This window comes from Mus caroli, unplaced genomic scaffold (assembly GCF_978045245.1).
Source record: "Mus caroli unplaced genomic scaffold, Mus_caroli_1 scaffold_1, whole genome shotgun sequence".
NCBI lineage: Eukaryota > Metazoa > Chordata > Mammalia > Rodentia > Muridae > Mus > Mus caroli.
In genome coordinates, this window is record NW_028227256.1 from 20,876,553 (window position 1) to 20,903,069 (window position 26,517).

Genomic DNA, 26,517 nt, shown 5'->3' on the forward strand with positions numbered 1-26,517 from the left:
TGATCAATGAGAGAAGAGAACCATAAAAGATCATTAAAGAGCTGTTCAGAAGCACGTATGTGTTCATTTTTATAATTTCCCAGCTGAGTGAGCCAACCAAGCAAAAGCACTCAAGCTTCCAAAAGCAAAGGCCATTTGTAACGTTTAGATCCATAAGATGTCTGTCTGATGCCCCTGCCCCTGTGAATGGTCGGTGGAATCCAGCTGCCTCTGTGATTGGTCGGTGGAATCCAGGCATACATTTGGTTGCTGGATGTACTCATAACCTGTGGGGAAAGAGTTAAAAGAATTATCCCTCTTTTCATTTTTTTTCTTTCTACTTGAGTCACAGAAAGAAATGTTGATCACTCCATCACCCTCATTTTACAGAGAACATCTGCAGATACAGCTCAGATCTGTTAAAGAGGTATAACAATTATTCATGTAAATAATTAGAATTAAGATTGTTCTCTCCGGTTAAACCAAGAGCTGGCACGGATGCCAGCTTTTCTTTGGAACATGGATTGGTTGCTGTGGCTACTATGCTTCTCTCTGCACTGGCTTAAGAAGTTAAATTTAGGCAGTGATCTCTTGGCTCCAAGACCACCCCGACACCCTGGTCCCTCATTCCAAGCACAGTAGCCACCACCAACTACCAGGGTTAGCCATTGCTGCCCTTTGTTATTGGATGGCCCGGTCATCGAGAGTGGCATGCGCTACCCTCAGCCCAAGGGTAGGATGTCTCCCTGCCTTCCTGTATTTGCCGGCCAATTTCTAGTTCCTTGTACAAGGCTCATCGTGGATGCAGTAATGGCTTTCTCTGGGTGATTTTTCCTGACCTTAGCCTCTGGAATCCTACACTTATTTATGTGTCCACAAGGTGGCGCACATGTCACTGTTCTCCTGACCTCAGCTAAGAAGGGCCCCAGCCTCTACTCCCTGTGTCTCCAGGTGAAGCTTCAGTTCCTGGAAGTAGCAGTTGAAGTGTTTACTGAATTCATTAATTTTAACTCTTCTCCCTTCTCCGCTTTAAGGAGTTTATCAAAATGAAGAGTTAATGCCCTGTTATTGGTTCTGAGACGACACTGCCATTGTTTCCTTACAAGGAAATTTAAACAGGAAAGATGCTGAGCTAGATTGCGGAACGCACCAAGCATGGTCTGGTCCACGGGTCCTCATTGGGCTACACATCAAAATCACCAATATGCTCGCCTCTCATTGGTTAGGGCAGGAGCCAGGTGCTGGTGTGGGAGCTGGTGTTCGTATTTTATTGTCTTGAGGTAGTTATGGGATGGCACCCGGGGTAAGAATAGGACGAATAGGTGACCGGGAGCTATAACTATGTTTCTCTCCTGTTATTCATAACTTGTTCTGGGGTTACAGCCTCACCTGATGCTGTCCAGGCCCTGCCCGAGCCATTCTGAGGGTGTCAGGCAGGAAGGCCTCATTACCAAGCCTGGGGTGCACAGTGGAGTTATTGATGCAAACCTCCCTTTACTGGACCAGCAAAAGGGGAACTGAGGCAATCTCCACTTAAGCTGTTGGCTTCTCAGTAATTAGGGTAACATGGCTCCTCTCCAGCGCCTGTCTCCATTAAGAATATATGAGGATCCATTTGAAATATGTATGATTTTTTTAATTGGCACAGAATTATGTGTATTTGTGGGGTAAGGTACCATATATGTCAAATGCATCACAGCTAAGTCAGAGTAATTAGCATATTCATCCCTTGGGAGATCATTTGTGGTGGGATGTGATGAATGAGATGACCCCCATAGTATAGTCTTGGGCATCTGAATGCTTGAATCTCCAGTTAGTTGCACTGTTTAGGGAAGAATTGGTGGTGAGGCTTTAGGGGAAGTGAGTCATTGACAGGCACATTTTGAAGTTTCAAAGCGACTGTGTAACAATCCCGGTGTCCCTCTGTGCTTCCTACATATAGCTTCCTACTCATGGTTTGAACTCTGAGCTGTTATGGTGCCACACCTACCACCTGCTCCCACAATTCCCTGCCATGGTGGATACTAATCCTTTGGGACCATAAGCCCAAGTAAACTCTTTCTTCTGTAGATGCCTTGGTGTTTTATCACAGTAATAAAAAAAAAAGTGCCTGTCTTAGTTAGGGTTTTACTGCTGTGAACAGACACCATGACCAAGGCAAGTCTTATAAAAAACAACATTTAATTGGGGCTGGCTTACAGGTTCAGAGGTTCAGTCCATTATCATCAAGGTGGGAGCATGGCAGTATCCAGGCAGGCATGGTGCAGCAGGAGCTGAGAGTTCTATGTCTTCATCCAAAGGCTGCTAGTGGAAGACTGACTTCTAGGCAATGAGGATGAGGATCTTATACCCACACCCACAGTGACACACCCATTCCAACCAGGCCACACCTATTCCAACAAGGCCACACCTCCAGATGGTGCCACTCCCTGGTCCGAGAATATACAAACCATCACATTCCACTCCCTGGTCCCCATAGACTTGTTCAAAAACATGAGTCTATGGGGGCCATACTTAAACATAGCATAATCAAAATGCATTTAGCCCAACTTTCAAAGTCCTCATAGTCTATAGCAGTTGCAACAATGTTAAAAGTCCAAAGTTCAAGGTCTCTTCTGAGATTCATTCAACTTAATTAACTGTAATCCTCAAAGGAAGGCAGGAAACCAGCTGGGCAAACTCCAAACTCTGCATCTCCATGGCTGATGTCAAAGCGGTCTTCAGATCTCCACTCCTTTTTCATCTTTGTTGACTGCAACAAACTGCTTTCTCCTGGGCTGGTTCCACTCCCTGTTAGCAGCTTTCCTCAGCGTGTATCCCATTGCTCTGGCATCTTTAACATCTTTGAGTCTCCAAGGCAATTTCAATGTTACAGCTTCTTGTTTCAGTGTCTGGGATTCCACTTGATCTTTTGTACTCCTCCTAAGGACTGGCATCACTTTTGCAGCTCTGCCCTCTGTAGCAGTCTAAGCTCAGGTTGATCCACTCCACTACGGCTGCTGTTCTTGGTGATCATCCCATGGTACTGACATCTCCAATACACTGGGGTGTTCCACTCCAACTAGGCTTCACCAATAGCCTCTCATAGGCTCTCTTCAGGGTGCCAAGCCTCAAATCCTTTGCATGACCCCTTCAATCCTGGGCCATCAACTACAGCTGAGGCTTCACCTTCTCCAATGGCCTTCCCGGGCTTCTCACAGTGCTAAGCCTCAGCTTCTCTCCATGATCCCTTCATTCCTTTATAAGCAGTACCACCTGAGTGACTCTTACACATTACCAAGTCCAGCCGCAGCATGAGGTACAACCTTGGGTATTACTGAAACATCTTCTTTGTGTCCCAGAAAACAATTTCCAGAAGATTTCACCTCAGTGATGCTGGTCTCTTCTTAATCACTGCTAATTCCTTAGCTCCAGCTAACCAGCATCAATTTTCCCAGTAGTTCCTTCCATTCTTAACTCTAGAGCCAGAGCCACATGGCTGAAGCTGCCGAGTTCTGCTGCTTACAGGAACTAGAACATGATCCCCTTGTACTATTACATTATTCTACATCCTTCACTGCCTAAGCTTGGCTATCCTGGTTCTTGCTCTGTAGATTGACCTTGAATGTAGAGATCAGCATGCTTGTCTCATGGGATTAAAGGTGTGTACCACCATGCCTGGATCTAATTTACCTGGGTAGGATCTTGCCCCAAGGTCCCACTCCCTTAATCTTTATCTCCTAGAACACAAGATTTTGCTCCATTTCACTTCCTGGTACTCCTTTAATACTCAAACCATATATTTTATATTTTTCCTTTCTAAGCTTGCTATGCTTGTTCAAACTTTTCTTCATAAGACTTAACCAGAGAACAAAGTCTCTGCTGGGCTTTTTTGAAACTTCTTTTGTCAATGCAATTAATCCAAGTCTCTTTACCTTAGCCTCAGGCAAACTTTTCAGACAAGGGCAAAAAGTAGCCACATTCTTCACCAAAATACCACAAAACCAGTCTTTATGCCACATTCTGAAATTCTTTTCCTTTGAAATCTCTTGGGCCAGGTCAACACAGTTCAAATTACTCCCAGCAACAAAGTCTTCCATATTCCTACTAGGATGACCCATTAAGCCCCATTTAAAGCATTCCACTGCTTTCCAAATCCAAAGTCCCAAAATCCACATTCTTTCAAATAAAAGCATGGTCAGGCCTATCACAGCAATACCCCACTCCTGGTACCAACTTCTGTCTTAGTTAGGGTTTTACTGCTGTGAACAGACACCATGACCAAGGCAAGTCTTATAAAAAACAACATTTAATTGGGGCTGGCTTACAGGTTCAGAGGTTCAGTCCATTATCATCAAAGTGGGAGCATGGCAGTATCCAGGCAGGCATGGTGCAGCAGGAGCTGAGAGTTCTATGTCTTCATCCAAAGGCTGCTAGTGGAAGACTGACTTCTAGGCAATGAGGATGAGGATCTTATACCCACACCCACAGTGACACACCCATTCCAACCAGGCCACACCTATTCCAACAAGGCCACACCTCCAGATGGTGCCACTCCCTGGTCTGAGAATATACAAACCATCACAGTGCCTAATATGGACAGGCAGACAGAATTTCCCTGGTGACTGTTAGCCAGAGTCCCCCTTCCTGTGCTGTACAATAGTAGAACTTACTCATCCCCACAGTAATTTTGTGACCATTAACCAACCTGCCTCCCCTCTCCTACATACACACACACACACACACACACACACACACATTTTTTTTTTTTTTTTTTTTTTGGTTTTTCGAGACAGGGTTTCTCTGTATAACCCTGGCTGTCCTGGAACTCACTTTGTAGACCAGGCTGGCCTCGAACTCAGAAATCTGCCTGCCTCTGCCTCCAGAGGCTGGGATTAAAGGCGTGCGCCACCACGCCAGGCTTCAGTGGGATTCTTGAGGCTGTGAAATCATAAAACAAGAGCTGGCAGCTATGGTGAAATGTCACTTAGAGACTGGACAAGGATGCCCCAAGGGTGCTGAGGATGCAACCCAAGGTCTCTGCACGCCAGCCGGGAAGCAAGGGATCTTGTACGTCAACAGCAGGAAGTCTGAACAGTCCCACATGAGGCGGCCTCGGCACAGTGGCTCCAGGCATATGGGGCTGCCAGGAAGGGTTCCCTACTCAAGAGTGGATGGAATGCTACCACTGGGGATTCTACAGAATGGCAGCCAAACAACAGAGAAAGCTGTGGGGTACAGAGACAACACTTAGTACAAATCCAATGAGTTCGGTGAGAGTTCGTGATCAGAAAATAAAACAGGTATGTGTGAGCAAGAAATCAAGAGAAATCGAATATTTTTTCCTTTGACACTGGCTCATCACCCAGTTTGAATTTGAGCTCTGACCCCTCTAGAAGGGAGGCATTGGTAAGTCCACTTCCCCTGCCAGGCTGTCTGCTGTACCACCACACTGGGTCCTGTCGCTTGTCGTCACCTCTTACACAGGCCAGGAGTAAGGTTACTGGTTCCGTGGCTCCTGTTTGTGTCCCAGTTGAACCGTTAGGTTCCTACTCCACACTTCAGTAGTGATTTCAGTAGCCTCTCGAGGTGAAGCAGGCCCATGGTCCCCACATCACCACAGGCTGACACATATACCATGTGACCTGCAACAAGGAATATGTCCCCCTCTCCAGATACCACCTCATTGTTCTTGAGACCTGCCAGCCACCATCAGATTTCCTCTCGGAGTGAGAACTGTAACCATAGTGTATGGTTACAGTCAAGAATGGCATTGATCACACCCCCACCCCACTTCCACCCTACCCCCACCCCGCCTCTGCCTTTCCTAGCATTTTGCCTTTGTATGTGTGCTTTTTGCTCAATGAATGAAAAAGCCCTGAGTTTAAAGCAATTGTGCCAAGATTTACAAACAAGAACATTCAGAATTTTATTGTAGGAGCCTGCCTCTCTGCAGGGGCAGTTATCAGACTGGTGTTAGATTTCTGAGATTCTTGTACATGTAGTATGGATTTGGCTGAAGAAGAGCCCAGAGTTCTGAGCGAGAAATGGACCCTAGACATGTGTATCCAGTAATACCTCACTTTCTCAAAGAAAAATTACCAAAAGTATGTTGTCGGGACATCCCAGGAGAAACTACGAGTCCACAGTGACTCCTGGTCTCTTCCCTGGGTACCTGGGTACCACCCACATATAGCCCCATTTCCCCCTCTGGGCATCTACAAACCATGTGGAGAGGCAGAGGTACAGCCCCAGGCAAGCAGAATCCGGTCTGATTTAGAGGGAGGGTGGAGCTTTGATGGGCTGGAGGGAGAAAGTCTTCCTCAGGAGTCTTAATCATATGTCTCTTTAATCGAAGCCCACTCCCATCACCTCCCCACCCTCCATGGCAATCTTTAATGAAGCAGCTCTCCGAGACAATTCTTGTTTGTATTGTTTTATTTGGTGATGTAACAGATACACTTTATTTGTGGTGAACCAGGGATTGTTATATACCTCTTATGAGAAGGGATACCCAGGAAGGGAAGGTCATTGGCTGAAAGCTCACGGCTATGTAGATATCTCATTAGTATGGAGAAGCACTCCCAATGTTAGGCCATGCGACTGAGTGCCCAGAGTCCTCAGAGGGTGTCGTCATGGTTACATGTTCCAGAGTAGGTAGAGGTGGGTAGGGGAAGGCTCCACTCCTGCCCATCTCAGTTCCCTGAGATTCCTGGGGTTGGAGCTCTTATGCCAGTCTAGTAGCATGGACCCACGTGCCCTACAAAAGTATAGTAAAGTCAATTAGAAGAAAGAACTAAATAGGAATGGGAGATGGCTTGCCTTAGGGTTCTAGTCATGACCACAGCAAGTCTTATTATAAAGGAAGGTATCTAATTGGAGATGGCTTACAATTTTAGAGGTCTAGTCCATTATCATCATGGTGGGTAGCATGGTGGCACATAGGCAGACATGGTGCAGGAGAGGTATCAGAGTTCTACATCCAGATGGGCAGGCAGAAGGAAGAGACAGTATGCCACTAAACCCGGCTTGAGCTTCTGAAACCTCAACACCCCCCCCCCATCACACTTCCTCCAACAAGGCCATACCTACTCCAACAAGGCCACTCCTGATGTGTCGTGGGGATGGGGCATTTTCATTCAAACCATCACATACTTAAACCCCGAAGAAGAGTGAGCAGTGAGGTCAGCAGCCCTTACCATTATGAATGATATCTATTAATAATTTAAAGCACTTGGTTGGAAGCTAAACTGTCACAAAGGCCATGTGCTGTAGCTTGACTGCTAGCTGATGGGCTCTGGGGAACTAACTGGATCACAAAGAGTCTGACTTCAGCTGCATGTTAATCCATGAGTGGTTTCATAACGTGACTCTTGGAAGCCAGGGAGACTAGAATAGGAGATCTAGTGAAAGGCACCGGGTCCCTGGGTGTGCCCCTGGAGGATTGCTTATCCTTGGCTCCTTCTTCTTTGCCCTCTCTGCTTCCAAACTTTATGAGGAAAACACTTTTGCTTCTACCACACATTGGCTGCCATGAAGTGAGGGTCAAGCAACCATGGGCCTTGAGCCTTCTGCAACCACAGAAATCCAATGGAAATCCCTCATTAAGTAGCTTTTCTTGGGTGTTTTTGTCAGAGCTGAAAAAAAAAAAAAAACCTGATGTTTAGTATACAGAAAGAGAAATGATACAAAAATCGAGTTTTGAATTAAAATTTGAGCACTTTAATAATGCCTGGTGTGGGGGCGCAGAAGGCAGTAAACACTGTGCGCTCTTCCAGAGAGAGATAGATTAGATGACTGCAGATTAAATTAAATTTGTGATAAGAAAGTAGAGTCAACTCTTGGTGCCATAAACATTTAATAATATAGTAAGGATTTTATAATAGAGTAGATTATGTTTTGTATTATTAGAGGAAGAAAAAAAGAAAAAGCCAAACTCATAAGAAGGGGAAGTTTTATAAAATTAGTTTAAGACAGAACAGCAATAAACGTGCAACGGCTGATTAGCACCAAGGTCAAGCACAGCAACAAAACTTGTTCTTCCCCAAGATTATTTTAAAATGTGAAATATATCTGTGTGTCCATGTGTGGGTATGTGCACTTGAGTGTAGCTCCCTGAGAAGGGAGTCCATGGTGCTTATGAGATGGGTTATGTGGGTCCTGGAAAACCAAACGAGTCCCTTACACAAGTGCTATCTATACATAAGAACTAAGCCATCTCTCCAGCCCCAGAACATGTTCTTATAAAAAGGTGCACTTATAAAAGGGTCACTGATGATCGATGGCCACCAGCCTATCACCAGGATGAACAAGAGACCATGTCTCCAAGGAAGGTAGCGAGGACAGCTAACAGTCTCCTCCAGCTTCCTAAGGTGCAGATGTGCACGACCCTCACCTCCATGTATACACGGTATGTATACACACTCCTAATTTAAAAAAAAAAAAAATTCTGGTACAAACTCAAAATGAGCATTAGGAATGAGTACACAGCGAACTAGACTAAAACTTTGAAGAGGCAGGCTAAGGAGCCAGAGAACTGTGGTGGCAGAGCTTAAGAAGCATCAAGCTGGTATCCTGAGTTCTACCTCAGCCAATCCAGAAACGACCATGAGACAAAGGCCCTGGGTGTTTACAGAAGCGCAGGATGAATGGCAGAATGTCTGCCCATGCTGCTCTTAGGTTTTGCCTCTGTGGTCCTGAGAGGGAGTCTTGATACCGCCAGTCCACAGAGTACAAGGGAATCACGGTGTAGGAGGGTTGTTTTGAGGCAGAAATTGAGAACTACGCATGCTCTTAAGGACAAAGGCCTTCAGGAGGCTTCTGGCATCTGGGTCAAACCTCCTGTGGCCAGATTAAGATAAAGCTTTGACTGTGGGATTCTGCATAAAGTAATGGGGGGCTGTAAGCGACGTCCTTAAAGAGGAAGAAAAGTGTTTTCACAGAGCAAACTGCAAGTTGGATGCCCAAGACTTGGGACAATGGGGGGCCCGTGGGAAATGTCCAGGGGGAGCCCTAGACCTACCTGACTAGGAGTGAGGTCTGTCTATGTTGTTCCTTTGCCTAGTGAGCAACAAGAAGTCTAAAATGCTTTCCAGGGCTGTGCAAGTCCCACAACCAGATCCCCTTTACTGTCTATGCTAGACACCCCAGCCTGTGTGCACCCATCTGTCTCTTCTCCCTGGAACACCTGGTGTAGCTGCCACACCTGCTGTCTTTGCGTTGTGGCCACAGAACTTTCCTAAAGCTGATTATCAGTCAAGGAGCCGCTAGTTCCTGCTGAAGAGCAGGAAAGGCTGTAGGAAAGGCAGTGTGCTCAAGGTGACCCGAAAACTGGGTCCCTCCCACCAGTCTCAAGCCTCCCAGCTTCCTCTGGGTGGATGGTGGGGAACTTCAATAGCTTGCAGACCCACCTCAGATTTCCCTCTCGGAGACCACCCTCATTGCCGTGATATCCTCGCCTCTCCTTGTTCTAGGTCCACAGGCTTTCACCTACTTCTGTAGCATTGACGACCTGACCCTATTTGTCTTGATTTTCCTAACTGGACTCGGACTTACCAGAGAGTTAGGACCATGTCTTACATAGTAGCATCATCAGCACTAAGACGAGCCAGCAATAGGTTTGGGAAAGGTCCTTGTTTTGAACTTGCTGTGCAGCCAAGTATAACCTGCTGGTGTGTGCCACGGTCCCTGTAAAGGTTTTCTGGAACAAATGAACAATGGCCCAATGAAACTGAAAACTGAAAGATGATGTATTTCATATAATCTTGGAAATGAGGAATTTACAGCTGGCCTGAGGAATAAGAGAGGTCTTTTATTCTGGTGGTTGGTTCTTCAGCTGTGGCGCTGTGTGCTACCTGCCTTAAGGGCTCACAAGAGTAAAAGAACCTTCTCCATTTCACATCTGAAGAGAATGTGGCACGCACGGTGCCCTGACAGCACTTCACCAAACCGTCTTTAAATAAGTGGGAAAGGAGAGATTTGAACCCGGGAGCATTGGGTTAAACATTTTCCCATAGTGACCGTCCTACACTGCTATTCCATTTCATTGAAGGAGGTCATTAGGAAACTTCTTGCAGCTTAGAATCAGAACCCAACAAGGCTCCCACTAAGCACTGGGAACGGACACACGTAACAGCTTTGTTACTGAACCCCTCAAGCAATGGCTTCACTGCTATTACCCAGGGTTAGAACAAGACACAAGTTCCTTTTTTTTCTGTTCTAGTAGAGTGGTGTAGCATGACCCAGTAAATAACGCCATGGAGAATGCAAATCTCTAATTTCTCCCAACTGAAACATACAGTTCACTTTTTGCTGCCAGTTAAAAATAACTACCAGAGCATGAAAACATGAAACAGCACCAGCATGCACCTCTGTGGTTGCATCTGCCCTTCAGAGGATGGAGCAGGTTGTGTCCCCAGTGGTCTCTGAACCAGCCAAGTCTCTTCACCTCTAAGCTTCAAAGACATTCTTACTCAGAAAACAGAGGTGAACATTTGCAGACTTCAGTTACTTGAGGCCATGTGATTCACACTGGGCTCTCAGGGCCAGGCTTTCTGTCCACAGTCGTCCTGACAGAGGCCGTGGATTGTGGTTTTGTTGTCTCCAGATTAGAGATTTAAATGATTTGCCCCTAAATAGCATTTCTCTTCTAAGCACTTTAGTTCCCCCAGCCCCACAGAGAACAATGACTGCTAAGATTTTATTTTATTTTATTTTATTTATTTTTTGAGTTTTAAGAAACTACACAGTAATTAAAGGTGCTGGAGAGGAATGGAGAGAGGCAGAGCAAGCCACAGCGCGCTTGAGCAGAGATCCATTAGTCTGCTCTAGGATCCTGACTGGGAACTTTATGCTCTTCAGCAGAAGAGAATGCGTCTAAATTGATGAGAAGTAATATGCCAGCAGCTCTGTCTGCTTGCCAGGCATGGCCGATTAGAAAGGAGCCTTTGTCATGGTGTGTTTTGTCTAGCAGAGGGGTGTGAATGGCCAGGCTTAGAACCATGGCAACGGGAAACAGGCAGAAGTTCTTGCTTTCTCAAAACTGGGTTAGTTGCTACCAGAGTGTAATGTCACAGGCAAGACCATCCCTCCTATGTCTCTTCCACGTGTGCCTGCTTGCCTTTTAACCTCCTGTGGCATGTTACGATGCTCCTGCCTTCATGGTGTCCTTGACTCTCAAGGCTAAGGAAACTCCAGTTGTTTACAAGTGAAGTCCTGGGTTTGTTATCACAACAGAAAAGCAGCTAGGTAGGAAGGGAAGTTAAATATCAATACGCATACCACAGGGAGTTTGTGAAATCCATGCCTATAAAAATTTCTAAATAACTAGATAAATAACTAAATAAATATCACATTTCTAAATAACCAGTTAGTCAAATAAGAAATAGTTTGTAAAATATTTTGAGATGAATGAAAATAGAATAGTAGCATCCTAGAACCTCACAGATGCAGCTAATAGAGTGGTTAAAGGTCTTTAAATGCCTGTGCAAAAAAAAAAATAATAACAATGTAACCTTATAGGATACCTGGAAAAGACGAAACCAAGGTAATTTGAAAATGATTAGAGACCTGATAAGTAAATGAATAAAATGAACCATATGCAGACTAGAAAAGCAAACCAGAAACTCACACTAAAGATCCTTCTGACATATAAACTAAGGGGCTTGGCTTGATAGGTAAGAACAGTTGCTATGTAGTGTGAGGGCATGCGTTGGAATCCCCAGCTCTCATGTAAAAGCTGAGCATGCTCATGTAACCAGCGCGGGGGAAGGACATAGGCAGAGCCCAGGAGCTTGCTTGCTGGCCAGCCTAGCGATCCTGCCCAGACTCTGGTGAGTGAGAGACCCTGTCTCAGGGAATTAGGTAGATGGCAGTGGGGGAAGACACCAGCGTCTTCTGACCTCTGCATGTGCACTCTTGTGGGAAGCACACACATGTACCCTGAGTTCACACACACACAGACACACACAGACACACACACACACTTTTCAATGGACTGCCCAGCAAGAACAGGTGATGCCTCATTAATAAAGTCAGGGATGCAAGAAATATAACCCATCAACTTTACAGAAACTTTGAAAAAAAATCAGAGAATTATGAAAAAAGGTATCTGAAATTAAGGAACCAAGGTGATAATAAATTCATGGTTAAACTAGTAAAATTGACTCAAGAAGAGGCAGAATCTGAGCCAATCCATAAATACACAGTGCGTAATTGGTAGTCAACAAACGTACAGCACACATGGCTTCTCCTGTGATTTCTATTAAATATCTAAAGAAAATTTAGTGATCCTTCACAAACATTTCCAAATTTCACAAAGAGAATTAGTTTTGAGCCATCTGGCAGACCAGTATCACTTTGATACCAAAGATGTAACAAAGCAATTATAAGTCTGTCTCCCTTTTAAATATACATACAAAAATTGTATATTATATGTGTATGTGTATAGACAGACATACAGAGAGACTGACAAACAAATACTAGCATCACTTTAACAATTTTTTGTCATGGCCATCCAACCATGATTATTTTGTATTATCCCTGGAATGTAAGCTCAGATACAACACTCAACATTGATATACCATGTGAATGAATATAAAAAAAGCCATATGATCTTGTTAATAGATGCAAAATTTAAAAAGCAGTTGACAAAATTCAAATATTCTGCATGATAAAAACACTAGGCAGGGGCTGGAGAGATAGCTCAGTAAGAGAATGAAAAAGCAGCATCCACACTGGGCGAAGCCAGGAAAGGAGAAAGTAAAACGCTATCAGGAGAAAATACCGGGGAACAGGTAAGCTTACCAATACTATGCGGTAGATAAGGGAGTACAAACGCCAGCTGGGCATGGGAGCCACCTTTAATCATAACACTTGGGAGTCTGAGACAGGCAGATCTCTGAGAATTTCAGGCCAGCCTAATCTATATAGCAAGCAAGTTCCACATTATGGCTACATAGTGATACCCTATCTCAAAAACTAAAAAACAACAGAAAAATCAGTTATAAACAGTGACAGTGAACGGTCAGAAAATGAGGCCGTTTCACTCTTATGTTCATTAACAGTTATGTCGGGAATAAAGTGCTGAAATGAAGTATAAGGCCCTTGTGTAATGGAAACTAAAGTGAAACAACGTGACTGAAAGGAAAGACCTCTCTAATGGATTAACAAAAGGAGTGCAGAGAAGACTGTGAGGTCCTTCACACTAAGTCACAGCTGTGGAATCATCTTCTCAAAGTTGTAGCTGTGCTTCTGGTAGAAATTGAGAGCCATCCAGTTCATAAAGAAAGGAGGTTGAGAACGGCTAAAACAACCTCTGGTAGCAGGGAGTCAGGGGAGGGGGGATACAAAGCTAGAGGAATTATACTTCCCAGTTTGAAACTGTATTTTATATCTTCAGTAGTAAAAACACTCTAGGGCAGTGATTCTCACCCTTGCAAATACTGCAACCCTTTAATACAGTTCCTCATGTTGTGGTGACCCCCCCGACACACACCATAAAATTATTTTGCTGCTACTTCATAACTGTAATTTGCTAGTTATGCATCCTAATGTAAATATCTGATATGCAGGATATCTGATATGTAGTCCCTGTGAAGGGTTATTTGAGACACGCCCCCCCCCTGCCCCCAAAGAGGTCATGCCAACACGTTGAGAACTGCTGCTCTGGAGGCAGGAGAGGTGGCTTAGTTCATAAAGTGCTTGCCCTTTGTGTGAGTGTTTGATCCTTAGCACAATGAAAACTGTAAGCTTGGTGGCATTCACTTTATAACCCCAGGGCTGGAGACAGATGTACCTCTGGTACTTGCTGGCAAGCCAGTCTGGTCTAATCACCAAGTTCCAGGTCCTCCAAACCTTGAGTCCTTGCCTTAGAAACAAGATGGGAGCTCTGAAGACCAACACTTGAGGTTGACCTCTGATCTCTGGCACATGAACATACATATATGCACCCACAAATATACATATGTGTGTATATATGTATATGTGCATGTGTGCATGTGCACTATACACCTATACATGTGTACTCACACACACACACACACACATGCACCTATACTTAGCATATGTTAAGTATATACATTAATGAAACATAATTGGCAACCACAGAAATTTTAGTTACAGGTCAAATGATTTTGCTAAAGAAACCAAGAAAGGTCAATGGCAAGGATTAGTTCTTTTAAAGATTAGCACTCAGACTTGGGGATGCCTAAACATACCATTTGTAGTAGCTTGAGTGAGAATGATGGCCCCAAGAAGCTCATCTATTTGAATGCTTGGTCACTAGGGCGTGGCACTATTTGAAAGGATTAGGATTAGGAGTTGTGGCCTTACTGGAGTGTGTCACTGAGCATGGACTGTGAGGTTTCAAAAGCCATACCAGGTCCAGTCTCTCTCTCTCTCTCTCTCTCTCTCCTTCCCCTCTCCCTCCCCCTCTCTCTTTCTCTGGTGCTCATGCACCTTGGCCTCTGGATCAGACTGTAGAACTCTCAGCTACTTTTCCAGTGCCATGTCTACCTGCATGCCACCATACTTCCTGTGATATGATAATGGACTAACCTCTGAAACTGTAAGCAAGCCCACAATTAAATGCTTTTTTAAAAAAATAAATAAGATTTGCCTTAGTCATGGTATCTCTTCATAGAAACAGAACAGTGACTAAGAAACCATTTTAATGGCTACACATGTGGTTTTACATTTTAACACATATTTTAACCAGGAGTAGTATTGAAATTCAAACATGCAATATTCCAAGAGGCAGTGTATGCTCTGACAGGAAGAGCTATGAGAGACAGATACTCCAGAGAGAAGTGGTACCACATATAACTTCCTTTTTCCAAAAAGTTCTGACTATAGTGTATGTATATGTCTATTTGTAAGCATGTGTGCATGTGTGTGTTTTATTTTGGATTTGAAATCATTTTTTTCTTAAGTGGATGGAGAGTGATTTTTGAAATTAATTGCTATTGGCAACATTGAAGGAAGATGTCTAGGGCCTGGAGAGATGGCTGAGTTCTTCAAGAAGACCCTGGTTTGATTTACAGTACCCACAAGATTCACAACCATCTGTAACTCCAGTTTCAAGGGATCCAATGTTATCTTCTAGTATCTGTAAGCACTAGGCATGCATGTTGTACATGCGCACAGATATACACGCAGGCAAAACACTTACACACAATTTTTTTTTTAAAAGAGCATGTCAAGCCTCCATTATCCCCAGGGGGTGATACAGAAAGCTAGTGTCTCGTGATGAGACTATGAAGGCCTTGTAGCCATGTCAGCTGCAGGAAGTAGGAGTATGCTTGATTTGCAGCACATAGATTATTTACTTTGCAGATTAAGAGAAGTGTGCATGCGAGTGGGTCAGGTACATGATGATGAGACCAAGTTGGTGGCTGTCCAGCAGGAGACATGGCAACTGCTACTGATGTTCCTGAGGGGGGAGGGGGGCTCTGCTTTATGGACTTTATGTCACCTCTTTTGTTAAAAGCAAATGGGGGTGTGCTTCTTCCCATGGCAGGCATCGCCACTGCACTGCTGACTAGTACACAGACAAGAGTAGCTATCTGAGTCTCATGAGAACCTACAGGAGTTTGAGTCAGCCTGCATCTTGAGGTAAAATATCAGTTGTTTTCTCTGTTCTAGTTTTTCTCCTCCTCTTCCTCCTTCAAATGCCCTTCAAGTTGAAAACTTCCCATTTGTAATTGGTTAACTGATATTCACTTCCAACCTGAGTCACAAAAAGATAATGGATTTTGTGAAAAAGAGTGTTGACCATCTATCAAGAGAGTTTTGCTTTTACATTCTCTAATAGTGAGATATTAGAGTCTAATATACAGTTGAGATCATGACAAGTCCCATCCTTGAGATTAGCATATGTGGCTGTGGTGTCCTGCCTTTTTCATGCTGGCACGGGCTTGTGGAAGCTTGAGGACGCTTTCTGCCATTCTTCATGAACTTTGCTTGCCGTTTTCTTGTAATGCTTTTGCATCGTTTAGGTGTCAGGGCAAGGCTGGCCTTCAGGATAATTTAAGGGACGGTTCCTTTTTTTTTATTAAAAGTAAAAATTAATGTAGCACTTTTATTAGTTCTTTACATGGTTACTGGGATTCACACTGAGGGTTGTCTGGCCCTAGAAAGTTGTAGTATTGGAAGGCAGCTGAACCATAAACTTCACTTCTTTGTTTGACTGTTCTAGGTTGTCCAAATCTATTTTAATCTGAGATGTCTGAAGCTCTGTCATAAAGCTAATACTTCTTGTTACTCCTGTCACTAGAACCCGTTCTCTGCATATTGGTGGTTTGTGCCTTCTACTTCTCGAGAACTTATGGATAGATGCTTATCTGTGTACTAGTGACTTTTCTGTTGCTGTCATTAAAACACCATGACTATAAGCAACTTATGGAAGAGTTTATTGGGTCTAACAATTCCAGAGGAACAGAAGTCCATTGTGGTGGGCAGGTGCAGCAGCAAACAGCAGGCTTGGTGGCAGTAGAAAGCCAAGAGCTCCTACTTTCAAGTCAGGAAACTACAAGTAGGATGTGGCTGTATACTTTCAAAGACCTGCCCCAGTGACATACTCCGTCCAGCAAGGCCAAACCTTCCCAAGCAGTGCCACCAACTGAGCCTATGGGAGCCATTTCTCATCATTATTCTTCTGCATTCTCTCTTCTTCCCTCTATCTGCTCTTACATTTAATAGTGCTTGGGTTTTATTTACATCTAGCGTATAAAAATGTGATCTCTCATCTTTCTAGTTTAGTGTTTAAAATATTTTGGAAAACATTTTTGCCATGCTTGCTGTAATGATAGATTGTGTGTGTGTGTGTGTGTGTGTGTGTGTGTGTGTGTGTGTGTGTGTGTGTGATCTCAGCTTCTTAAATGGCTAAGGCAGGAGGTCTCAAGCTAGCCCACTGGGGTAGCAGGACAACACAGTAAGAATGAAGGCTGGACATTTTTAGTCATCATTTCCTTCATATATTTTTATACCTTCCTCTCACCTTTCATTCTGATTCCCTAGTCTTCTTTTTATTGTGGTTTAGTAGTTTTATTACTTTCTCACTTCCCTTTCTCTGTAATTTACTCTTTGATCATTTTCATATATTTGAAGTTTATTTAATCTTTGGTACTGAACTTTTGAAGATCATCTTTGCTAACCTTTTTGTGTCTCAGATGCTAGTTCTACCCAGGATACTTACATCTTGTCGTTCTGTCACTCAGATGGCCTTGTCACTCTTCTCTCACAGCATGCCCACATCTCTTCAGCCTTCTTGAATATGAAACAATAATTCAGCCATGCATATCATTTCTGGATTTCTCTTTGCTGCAGTATTTATATTCCTGCTTCTTTGTATAGCAGGGAAGTTCTGGTTCTGCGACATTTTGGATTCTCAATTGTTGGGTAATGATTGATATGCATGTGTATGTATATGTAATATAAACACACAAACATAACATATACTGTATTATAGATATTCTTGAGCTCTTTCTGAGACATGACCAAGTTATTTGGAGGCACTCTATCCTTTCAAGGTTTGTTTTTTAAGTTTAGGCAGGAGCATCTGAGCTTTCAGAGCTAATCTGACCTGACACTAGCCAGTCACCATCCATGTTCCGTACAGAAGCTGCAGCTACCACTAGGCTGCTGTGCTCCTCCTGATGAGAACATGACCACTCCCGGGCTAAGTGAGTCAGGATAACTGATTCACCTCCTCCTTTCTACTTCTCTACATGGTCTGGGTACTTCTGTGGGCATCAGCTGATGACACTGAAGGCTTGAGAATCTATGCCCATTATCAGAGCTTTTTGCTCTACAAATTCTCACTATATAGCTTCCTCACACTGTTGTCATCCAAAGGAGACAGCAGAGTTTGGGGGTTCCTTGCCTGTGGGGTGGCCTCTTCAGAGCTCTGGCAGTTTGAGGCCTGACTCTCTTGGAGAGTCTATCATATGTGTTTCACCCCAAATGACTAAACACTCTTCTTGTTATTTAATCCTCTGTCTTTTGTTAAATAGTATTCTGCCTGTATGAACATACATGCTCCCAAGTGCATGCCAGGTGCCCACAGAAGTCAGACAGTGCCGAAAGCCTTGAGGTTACAGATGATTGTGACATATGACACAAGAGCTGGCAACTGGAAGAGGAGCACATGCTCTTAACCAGTGAGCCATCTCTTCTCCAACTGTCCTGTGGGTTGTTAGACTCTGATGCATTCAGCAAGCATGTAATCTACTGAGGCAAACCCTGTCCCTCTGCCTAGTGAGGATGTGCCCTCCCTTCCCACCCTCAGATGCTAAGGAAGACCTGTCTTCACAGCCAACAGTCCCTGTTCACTGGCATGGCACATTTCCCCCTAACTGACCCAGACAGAAAACCCTACTTCTATGGGTTTTGTAAGAATCCTAATACCTCGAAAGACCTTTAAAGCCAAATCCAGTAAGGATATAATGCTCGAGGCAAATACTTGCAACTGAAGAAAACCCAAGACACCCACAGCAGATTGGAAATCAATCGTCAGGAGCTAACATTGCTGCCTCTTTCCAAGAGACAGCACTTTAGCTCAGCATGCTATCTCATCAGGGCAGAGGATTTCTCCTGGAGCAACCCAGCTTGGCCCAGTTACCAGATGATGCCTGCTTGCTGTGGATGTGACCTGCTTCCTGAGCAGAGAACAGGCAGAACCCCCTGAAGTAGGCAAAGAACATCTGGATAATGTCCTCCCTCCTCCCTCTAGCCCCGTTTTTAGGAGCTAGGTTACTTATGAGCCCCTCCCTAAGGGCTCTGCTGTTCAGGTGCAGATCACTGCACAATGAGGACAAGAAGGCACCCAACAAAAACAATGGTAGCTTCAGGGCCAGCTGTGGCCTGTGCTTCATTTTGCCACATAGATCTATGCTATGATGAAATATTCCTGAACCAGGGGAATGGAGAAAATATTCATCTAATCTGAATCCTTCAGTGGCTGCAGACGGCGAGTTTAACATCTTAAGGGACAATGAAGGAAATCAGGTCTGAATGGTTTTATATTTTCAGAATTACCTCTGCATCATCTGGATCATTGTGTGTGCTATGAAAATAGGGATATAAAAAGCAGTGCCTTGGAGCCACATAAAGAATATTCCAGAAGCTCCAGTATGACTGAGAAGGGCAGACCTGCATTTAGATAAAGGATGAAGCACATGAAAAAAAGCAAGACATCATTAACATGAATGCGATCTGGTCTGATGCGAAAAGGCACTTTCTCAGCTTCAAGCTTGGGTTGTGTTGCTCAAGTCTTGGGCTGTAGCAGCTCTGCCTGTGGAAGACTTTAGACCCCTTACCAAAGTCCTATGACATACCTGTGGCCTGGCTCTGCCCACCAGAACGTTCACAGGCCCGTTACCTGTCGCCCAGGGTTCCTGCAGTGTGAATGGAGGCTGGTACTACCCACCCTTCTTGCTACTGTTTACATGGTGGCATATTTATTTACAGTCTTTTGCACAGTGCTCTGAAGTTGGTAGAATCTTTCTGTGTGCCATGGTTTCAGACTTCTCTTGCAGGTTAAGAAATGGCATTACAGAGTTAACAGAAGTGATTTAGCCAGTGTCCCAAATGCAAGGACCTAATGAAAAACAAGACTAGATGCTCCAAATAAATGTTGCTTACTAGAACACAAGGTGTCCTTCCACACAGCCTTAGCGGAGGGCACTGGAGTCTGGAGGCCACTTTATGGGTTATGTTGTCTGATTTTGCTTCACTCAGCACTTCCTAGAGTACTGTCTGTGCATAGCTAAGCATTAACTTCCTCCAAGAGGCAGCAGGATCCAGGGCACGTGACTGAGCAGCAGGACAACTGGAGGTGATGGGAGTGATGTGGTCTTCTCACAGCTCTTCTGTTACAGTCTGATGGTGTGACACTTCTTCAAAAAGTAGCATTCATCTGCTGCTAATGGAAGAGTAGACACACATTCCTACGAAGAAGTTCCTAGCTTGGCTCTCAACTCCCAAAGGGCCTGAGTCTACTGTCAAGAGCAAAGGTTCAGGCTTCAGATTTCTAAAATAGTCACACATGCAGTCGGCTGTTGAGTGCGTCAGGAGTGTATTACAGCAGATTAAACAGTGGTGATTCTGTCACAGAACCAATCACTGGAGGGAGCTCGCTTTCTGTCTTTGCATGCTGAAGGGTGAAATCACAGCCTCCTACATGGGAGACAAATGTTCTACCACTAAGCTAGATCATTTTGATTTTAAGCACTCCAATACAAAAACCAAACTTGTCAAATGACTCAATACTGCCTGGACTGATCTCTAAGCTCCCCACTTCATGCTTAAAGAGTGAAACCAAAACTTATACATTAAATACTTATACATTAATACTTGTAATACTTATACATTAATACTTGTAATACTTGTTTCACATGATCATCAGTACCTGTACTACCAAGGTTGTCAATGTCAAGTCGTTTGGAACAGCGCTGACCTTGATGATAAAGCACACATTAATGACATCAAAATCAGCTGGGAAGGCTAGGCCAGCACTGGACCACCACCAAGAGAGCTAATAGTTCTCCAACAGCATGGAGTGTTAAACGTGGAGCTGTGCTGACTCCACTGAGGCAGTTCCTGAAATATAATTATCACAGGCTTCAGATTTTGCGGCAGGTGTCTTCAGAGTGTCCAAACCATGGACTAATTTTCCTCAGAGACTGTATGCAGGCAACGCTCTTATTAAAGTGTCAATACCAAGATCTAACCACATAGCAGGCATTTGTACTTTTTGATGTGGCCACAATTACAAAGGGAAAAAGTATACCAATAATAACATCTTTCTCTTTACTTCATACAAAGGATTTGCTGTGAGTCTGCAAGTCATCTTGTCCAATCCGAAAGCTGTATTTAAGCGCCGTGGATCCCAGCCAGGGATGCAAGAATCTGACTTTCTAAAGCAGATAACGACAGTTGAAGAACTGGAACCAAAAGCTAGTAACTGCACCAAGGTACCTCTTCACCTCCCTCATGGGCTGACCCTCGGAATGCTGACACTGCAGCTGTTTAAATTATCCCCTTCCTCCGCAGGTTCTCGTGTGGCACACTCGGACAGAGAAGGTCAATCTAGCCAATGAGCCAAAGTACCACCTGGACACAGTGAACATTGAGGTGTAGCTGCCAGGACCAGCAGGTGAGGACAGGAAGTCTGGAGCGTGGGCTGCTGCCCATTCAGGTACTGTTCCTTTGCCTTCAGCCTTTCCTTACCGCCGATGGACGCCCGTTTCGACAGCTACCTGGATGCTACAAAATGTGTTGTCTTCATTTGTTCTGCATGTGTTTTCTGAACTGGAAGATTTTTGTACAGTGAAGCCACATGACACTGAAAAGGACAACAGAGTATCTCACACTGTTCCCTCCCTCCCTTCCTCCCTCCCACAAGCCATCTCAATACTGCTAGAATGACAGGTTTTAGAAGCTGATGAGGAGTATTCTGTCAATTAAATATTTCCAGTTAAATTCTTGGCTTCACAACATGAACTATTTGGAAAGCTGATGGCAGTGTACACTGTAGGAAATAAAACCCACAAATAAAAAGGTGTGTGGATTCATCTGTTTAATATAGGGAAATAACATTTTGTCAATACTAGGCACCATAAAATGTAAACACAATTACTGTCATAAACCTGGATATACCTTCAAGGATTAAAAGTGGCTTTGTTTTAGTTACCCTGTGTGCATATAGTGCAGAAAAAGGTCTTCATATTAGCACTATGTACATGAGAAGAGGCCCACATTACAAGAGGCAATGGAAATTTGAATTCTGAAACCTTCATTGAGTTTTACAGTAGCATCCAGGTTTATCTCCGTTCACTAACCACGTTCCCTGTTAAGCACATCATAACAACAGCACAGTGGAGTGAGTGATGAATAAAAGAATTTGATACACTAGAAAACAGTGCTCAGTGATACATTTACATTCTATTTATATGATTAAACATTTGATCATACAGTACCTTTCTACAGGATTACTGGCTAATTTGGGGGTGGGGTTTATACTGTTAGAGGTATTACTAACATGATAACTACTTCCCTTATATGCAAACGTTAGAGCTATAATTTTGCAAATAAAACTGATTATGCAAGTTAACTGAGCAGCTTCCCAGTGTGGCTTAGGACATCATGGGGAGTATGAGCAAAGCTGCCCTCCACACAGATGGTTTCTCAACCTGCTTTCACATCAAATTTAATCAGCACAGACCAACACGGTCAATCAGGTAATTCTTAATGTGAACAAATGGGGGAAAGAAAAAATACGTTATGTACATGAATAAATGGGAACTAGATGCCTTTGCAGCGAGGAATGTCAGGGTCGGTTCTGGCTGGAACTCTGTGACAGCTTCTTACTTCCACAGCTGTGTGCTCAGAGTCTGCCCCGACGAGCTTCCAGACCACCCTGCTGTCGTGCTGGGAGGCTGGCCAAAACCTGCACTCGCGTTTGCACTACTGAGGTTCATGGCAGCCATCTGCTGATTCATCTGTGAAACACAAAAGGCTTAGTTAACAAGGATGATTCTCTCTTTAGCTACAGCCAGACACTTCATCAGATGTGAAAATTAGTCCAGACACTGGATGTGGACCACACAGAAATCTTTCTACTGAAATCAAAGTTACTTTTTTCTTACCTTTTCCTGAGTTAGGCATTACTTATAAAGTAATCCATAATTAGTTCACTTTCTAGATTAACCACAACTGAAAACACATCAAAGTAATCTTTGAGTTTATATCTGAGACCATCACTCTTCTGTGACTCCAAGACTAAGACATTTTTGAAAGTAAAACATCTTAAAATTACCCTAACATTTACAAAATACTCATAATTCTCTATTAACATCCTAAATGACCTTAATATACTTCCTAAACATTAAAAAGGTCATATAGCATATGTTTTAGGTTTTATGTTATAATAACATAAACAGCTAAAATTAAATTTCAGTATATGCTATACAATAAACAACTACATGTAATTTTCTTTCAGGCTAAAATCCAGTGTATTTATCAGGCTCTTAGCACAGTAGTTCTCTCACTACCCAGTTTGGTGATGGAACAAGAGACGCAGGATTTACCTAAAATAGTTTCAAACCTATGTTCAACATTAACTGTGTTCTTTGTGCAGAATTTTTTTTCTTTTGAAAACCCAAGACATAATAACCACACATGTGTCTACAGACAGGTAGATTCCATCTTCCCTTCTGCTCACTCTTATAGCCTTGCTGTTCTTCACTGGCTCTCCTGTAATCTAGCCTGAGTCACGTGAGCCTGAGCATCCTGGTCACAGAAAAGCTGTTCCTAATATCTGACATCATTCCCAAGGTTTCCAATGCATAAGCAGTGTGTACGTATATACCTACAAACCGCAGCTGTCACAGCACAAAAGCACTTGTAAGATACACGGCGGCTCTGTGAATGTTAGTTAGCAGTCAATGTTCTAAGGGAAACTAGGGGTCCCAGTGGTCCTGGTTCCTGTAAGATGCTCGGTGGACAGTCATGCAGAAGTGGAAATGGGACCATGAGCCCTGAGTCAAAGCCTCTGATGTGGGGCGACAGCAGGAATGTTACTCTAAGCTAAGCCAGACAGACATGGAATTTATCAGTGAATACCTGAGGGAAGCAGGGTTTACATTCTCACCACGGGGATTCCTGAGCCAATGGATGTTCCTCATACATCAACAGGCAGGAACCACATGACAGAGGCAGCCTTGATCCCTCATAAAACTGTGCTTTAAAAATATGAAGCTGGATTTCTATCTCACTGATAAGATGCAAGCTATCAGTGAAGATACTCTGGTCCAAGTGAACTATGAAGAGATCCCACCCAGGAGCCAAGTAAGCATGGCTGGCACCAAGCCTGACAGGTCGGAGCTGAGGCATCTCTTAGATGCTGCCCAAGATAAGACTACTTCCAGCTAGTGCAGGCATGTTCACCACTACAACTTCATTTCAGTATGAAATGAGGAAAGGAAAGCCCTAACATTTATTTATAGAACAGTCTTAGTAAGGACAGTAACTAGTCATTTATCTATAAACACTTGGATCTGGCCAAACTTATCCCTTTCTTTTGTTCCATCATTGGAGTTCAAAACAAATAAAAGTCCCAAAATACAAATGTGGTTTCTTAGATGTTAAGGTGGTAGAAACTACAAGAGCCTTACCTGTGAGAGGTTCCACTGAGGCTGCTGGGCTTGTGGCAGGCCGAACTTACTCTGTGGTGCACCCATTTGTCCCACCATTCCTCCCTGAGGGCCAACAACATTCTGAGGAAGTGGCATCACTCCAGTCTGTGCGTTTCCCATGAACCCATTGTGCATGGGCATGCCCACCATCATGCCAGTATTCTGTCCCATCATATTTCCTATAAGACCAGGAGCTGCAGGCACTGGGACGCCCATGGAAGGAAAACCTTGAAATGCAGTCGGTGCTTGTGAGGTAAATGGTATATTTGTGGGTCCCATAAACACACCTGTATTGTAAGAACCATGAATAAAAAAAGAAAAGAACAGGTCAAGAAGAGGCTCTGTATATGGCTGCACTCCTCTCCAGAGAAAGGGGCAGACAACTCAAAACAACCCATGCCTCAACCTTCAGAGCTGTTACTCCAGGATGCAGACAGATGTGTCGTCTACTACACAGATGCACAGCCTAGAGGACATGCTGCTCTTGCTGACTGGTACCACTGCTCTCCCAAAACCCAACCAGGCAGGGAGAGCAGTGGTTCTTTGTTTTATGATGAGGTAGGTGGGTGGCCACACAGCTTCAGCCTATATATGAAATAAGCTTATTTTGGAACTAAGGGTCTGATGTATTAAAACTGAATAAATTATATGCTTATATTTCACTACAATGAAAGACAGTTCCAAGTTTTGCATAATTATACATATGTGTAGTTCTGACTGCTTAATTGTTTACCTGCAGAGGAAACAAGAGTTTACACAAAGTCAAATTTCATGTAAATCCAATCCAGTTAATTCCTGAACTCCTGTCTTATAAACTTGTAGAACAATATTAAATGATATGTGAACAACTTGTTATATCTCAAATGAATAAAGTTCTGTGAATCCTATATTGTTTAATTCTGATGCTTCATTCATTTCAGTTCTATAAACTGCAACAGAAGCATCCACTGGTACCATAGAAAACTGTAACTGAGGTCATTTCAGAGGATGTACTCTGCAACACCGTGTCATTGTCTGCAAGTGGAGCGCAACATCAATTACCAGGAGTGCTTTGCTGTGCTCCTGTACCATACAGAGATAAGATGGAGTCTTTGGAGAGTTGTTTCTTTGCTACTTCTTCTGACTTTGTAGTTTGCTCAGTAAACAGGTCCAGATCCCCAGATGTCACGGTAGACAGGGTAGCAGGTGCTGGTACGGAGGCAGTCCCCTGGGCAAAACACCAACAGAAACTTAATTTCTACAAAGGACAGCTTATCTAATACTAAAGTTCACATAAAACTATGAAATTGGTAGTATATAATAAGAGGAAAATGGTGACATCTCTTAAGATCATTTTCCAGCACACACACATGATCATCTAGAATGCAGAAGCAATGTCATGGCATAAGCTGTAGTGAAGACCAAGGAGCACGGAGCTCCTCCACAGCCACGCTAAGCCACCAGGAAAGAGCAGGTTTTGCTCATCATCCTGGAACACAGAGGGTATGACAACATGCAGGTCCAGTCTGAGGACCCCCCAGCACGTCTCTCAAGAACTAGCGACACTTGGAATAAAGAATGTTACATCTTGCAGAAGCGAAGGCTCTGTAATGGGAGATTAAAAGCTTGTATCTTTTCAAAAGCTATACCATACAATGTTTATACACCTATTCTAGAACTATTTTAGCAATACTAGAATGCATCTACTCCAGAAAATAAATACAGAAAACTGGCTACCTATATTCAGCCATAACTTTCATGCTATTCAGAGGCAAATCATACAAGTGATTTAGATAGTTAATATAAAACAAGTTTCCCATTAATCCTCTATACCTTACACAGAGACACTTTTACAAAACCACAACTGACATGCTTGCTCAATTATTGGCTTTAAATACTTAGTGGAAAAAAAGATTTCTGAAGTCTAGTAAATGCTGGCTCATACTCTTCTGAAACGACAGATGGAGGTGGGTAGCAAGCAGAAGCTAAGTCCAGTCATGGTCCTGGACACAACACCATGCAGTACACTACCCTCAAAGCACTTGATTCAGACCTACGTAGGTAGAACCATATTTTGACTCTCACTAACTGAGCAAGACTTGTAAAAAACATAGAAAAGGCTGTCTTATTTTGCAAAAATTCTAAAATATGTAAGAAATTAGACATGGGGGCTGGAGAGATGGCTCAGTGGTTAAGAGCACTGACTGCTCTTCCGAAGGTCCTGAGTTCAAATCCCAGCAACCACATGATGGCTCACAACCATTCGTAATGAGATCTGATGCCCTCTTCTGGTGTGTCTGAAGCAGCTACAGTGTACTTATATATATCAATAAATAAATCTTTAAAAAAGAAAATAAGACATGACAGACTACCAAACCTAACAGTG

The 26,517-nt window shown here is 43.5% G+C and overlaps 2 protein-coding genes across 4 annotated transcripts in view; one reads left to right on the forward strand and one right to left on the reverse strand.

The window, feature by feature from the left end:
- Window positions 1-21,371, forward strand: part of B3gat2 (beta-1,3-glucuronyltransferase 2) — an 84,838-nt gene extending 63,467 nt beyond the window's left edge. The window contains exons 3-4 of the mRNA XM_021163020.2: window positions 20,782-20,930; window positions 21,010-21,371. Of these exons, the coding sequence (XP_021018679.1) occupies window positions 20,782-20,930; window positions 21,010-21,096 (236 nt within the window). The 3' untranslated portion in view covers window positions 21,097-21,371. The remainder of the gene's footprint in view (window positions 1-20,781; window positions 20,931-21,009) is intronic.
- Window positions 21,372-21,520: 149 nt separating this feature from the next.
- Smap1 (small ArfGAP 1) overlaps window positions 21,521-26,517 on the reverse strand; it is a 76,307-nt gene continuing 71,310 nt past the window's right edge. For all 3 annotated transcript variants that reach the window (XM_029475150.2, XM_021163031.3, XM_085836070.1), the window contains 3 exons: window positions 25,194-25,359; window positions 24,132-24,439; window positions 21,521-22,457 (listed from right to left, as the gene is read on the reverse strand). In XM_029475150.2, coding sequence (XP_029331010.1) covers window positions 22,323-22,457; window positions 24,132-24,439; window positions 25,194-25,359 — 609 coding nt within the window. In that variant the 3' untranslated portion in view covers window positions 21,521-22,322. The remainder of the gene's footprint in view (window positions 22,458-24,131; window positions 24,440-25,193; window positions 25,360-26,517) is intronic.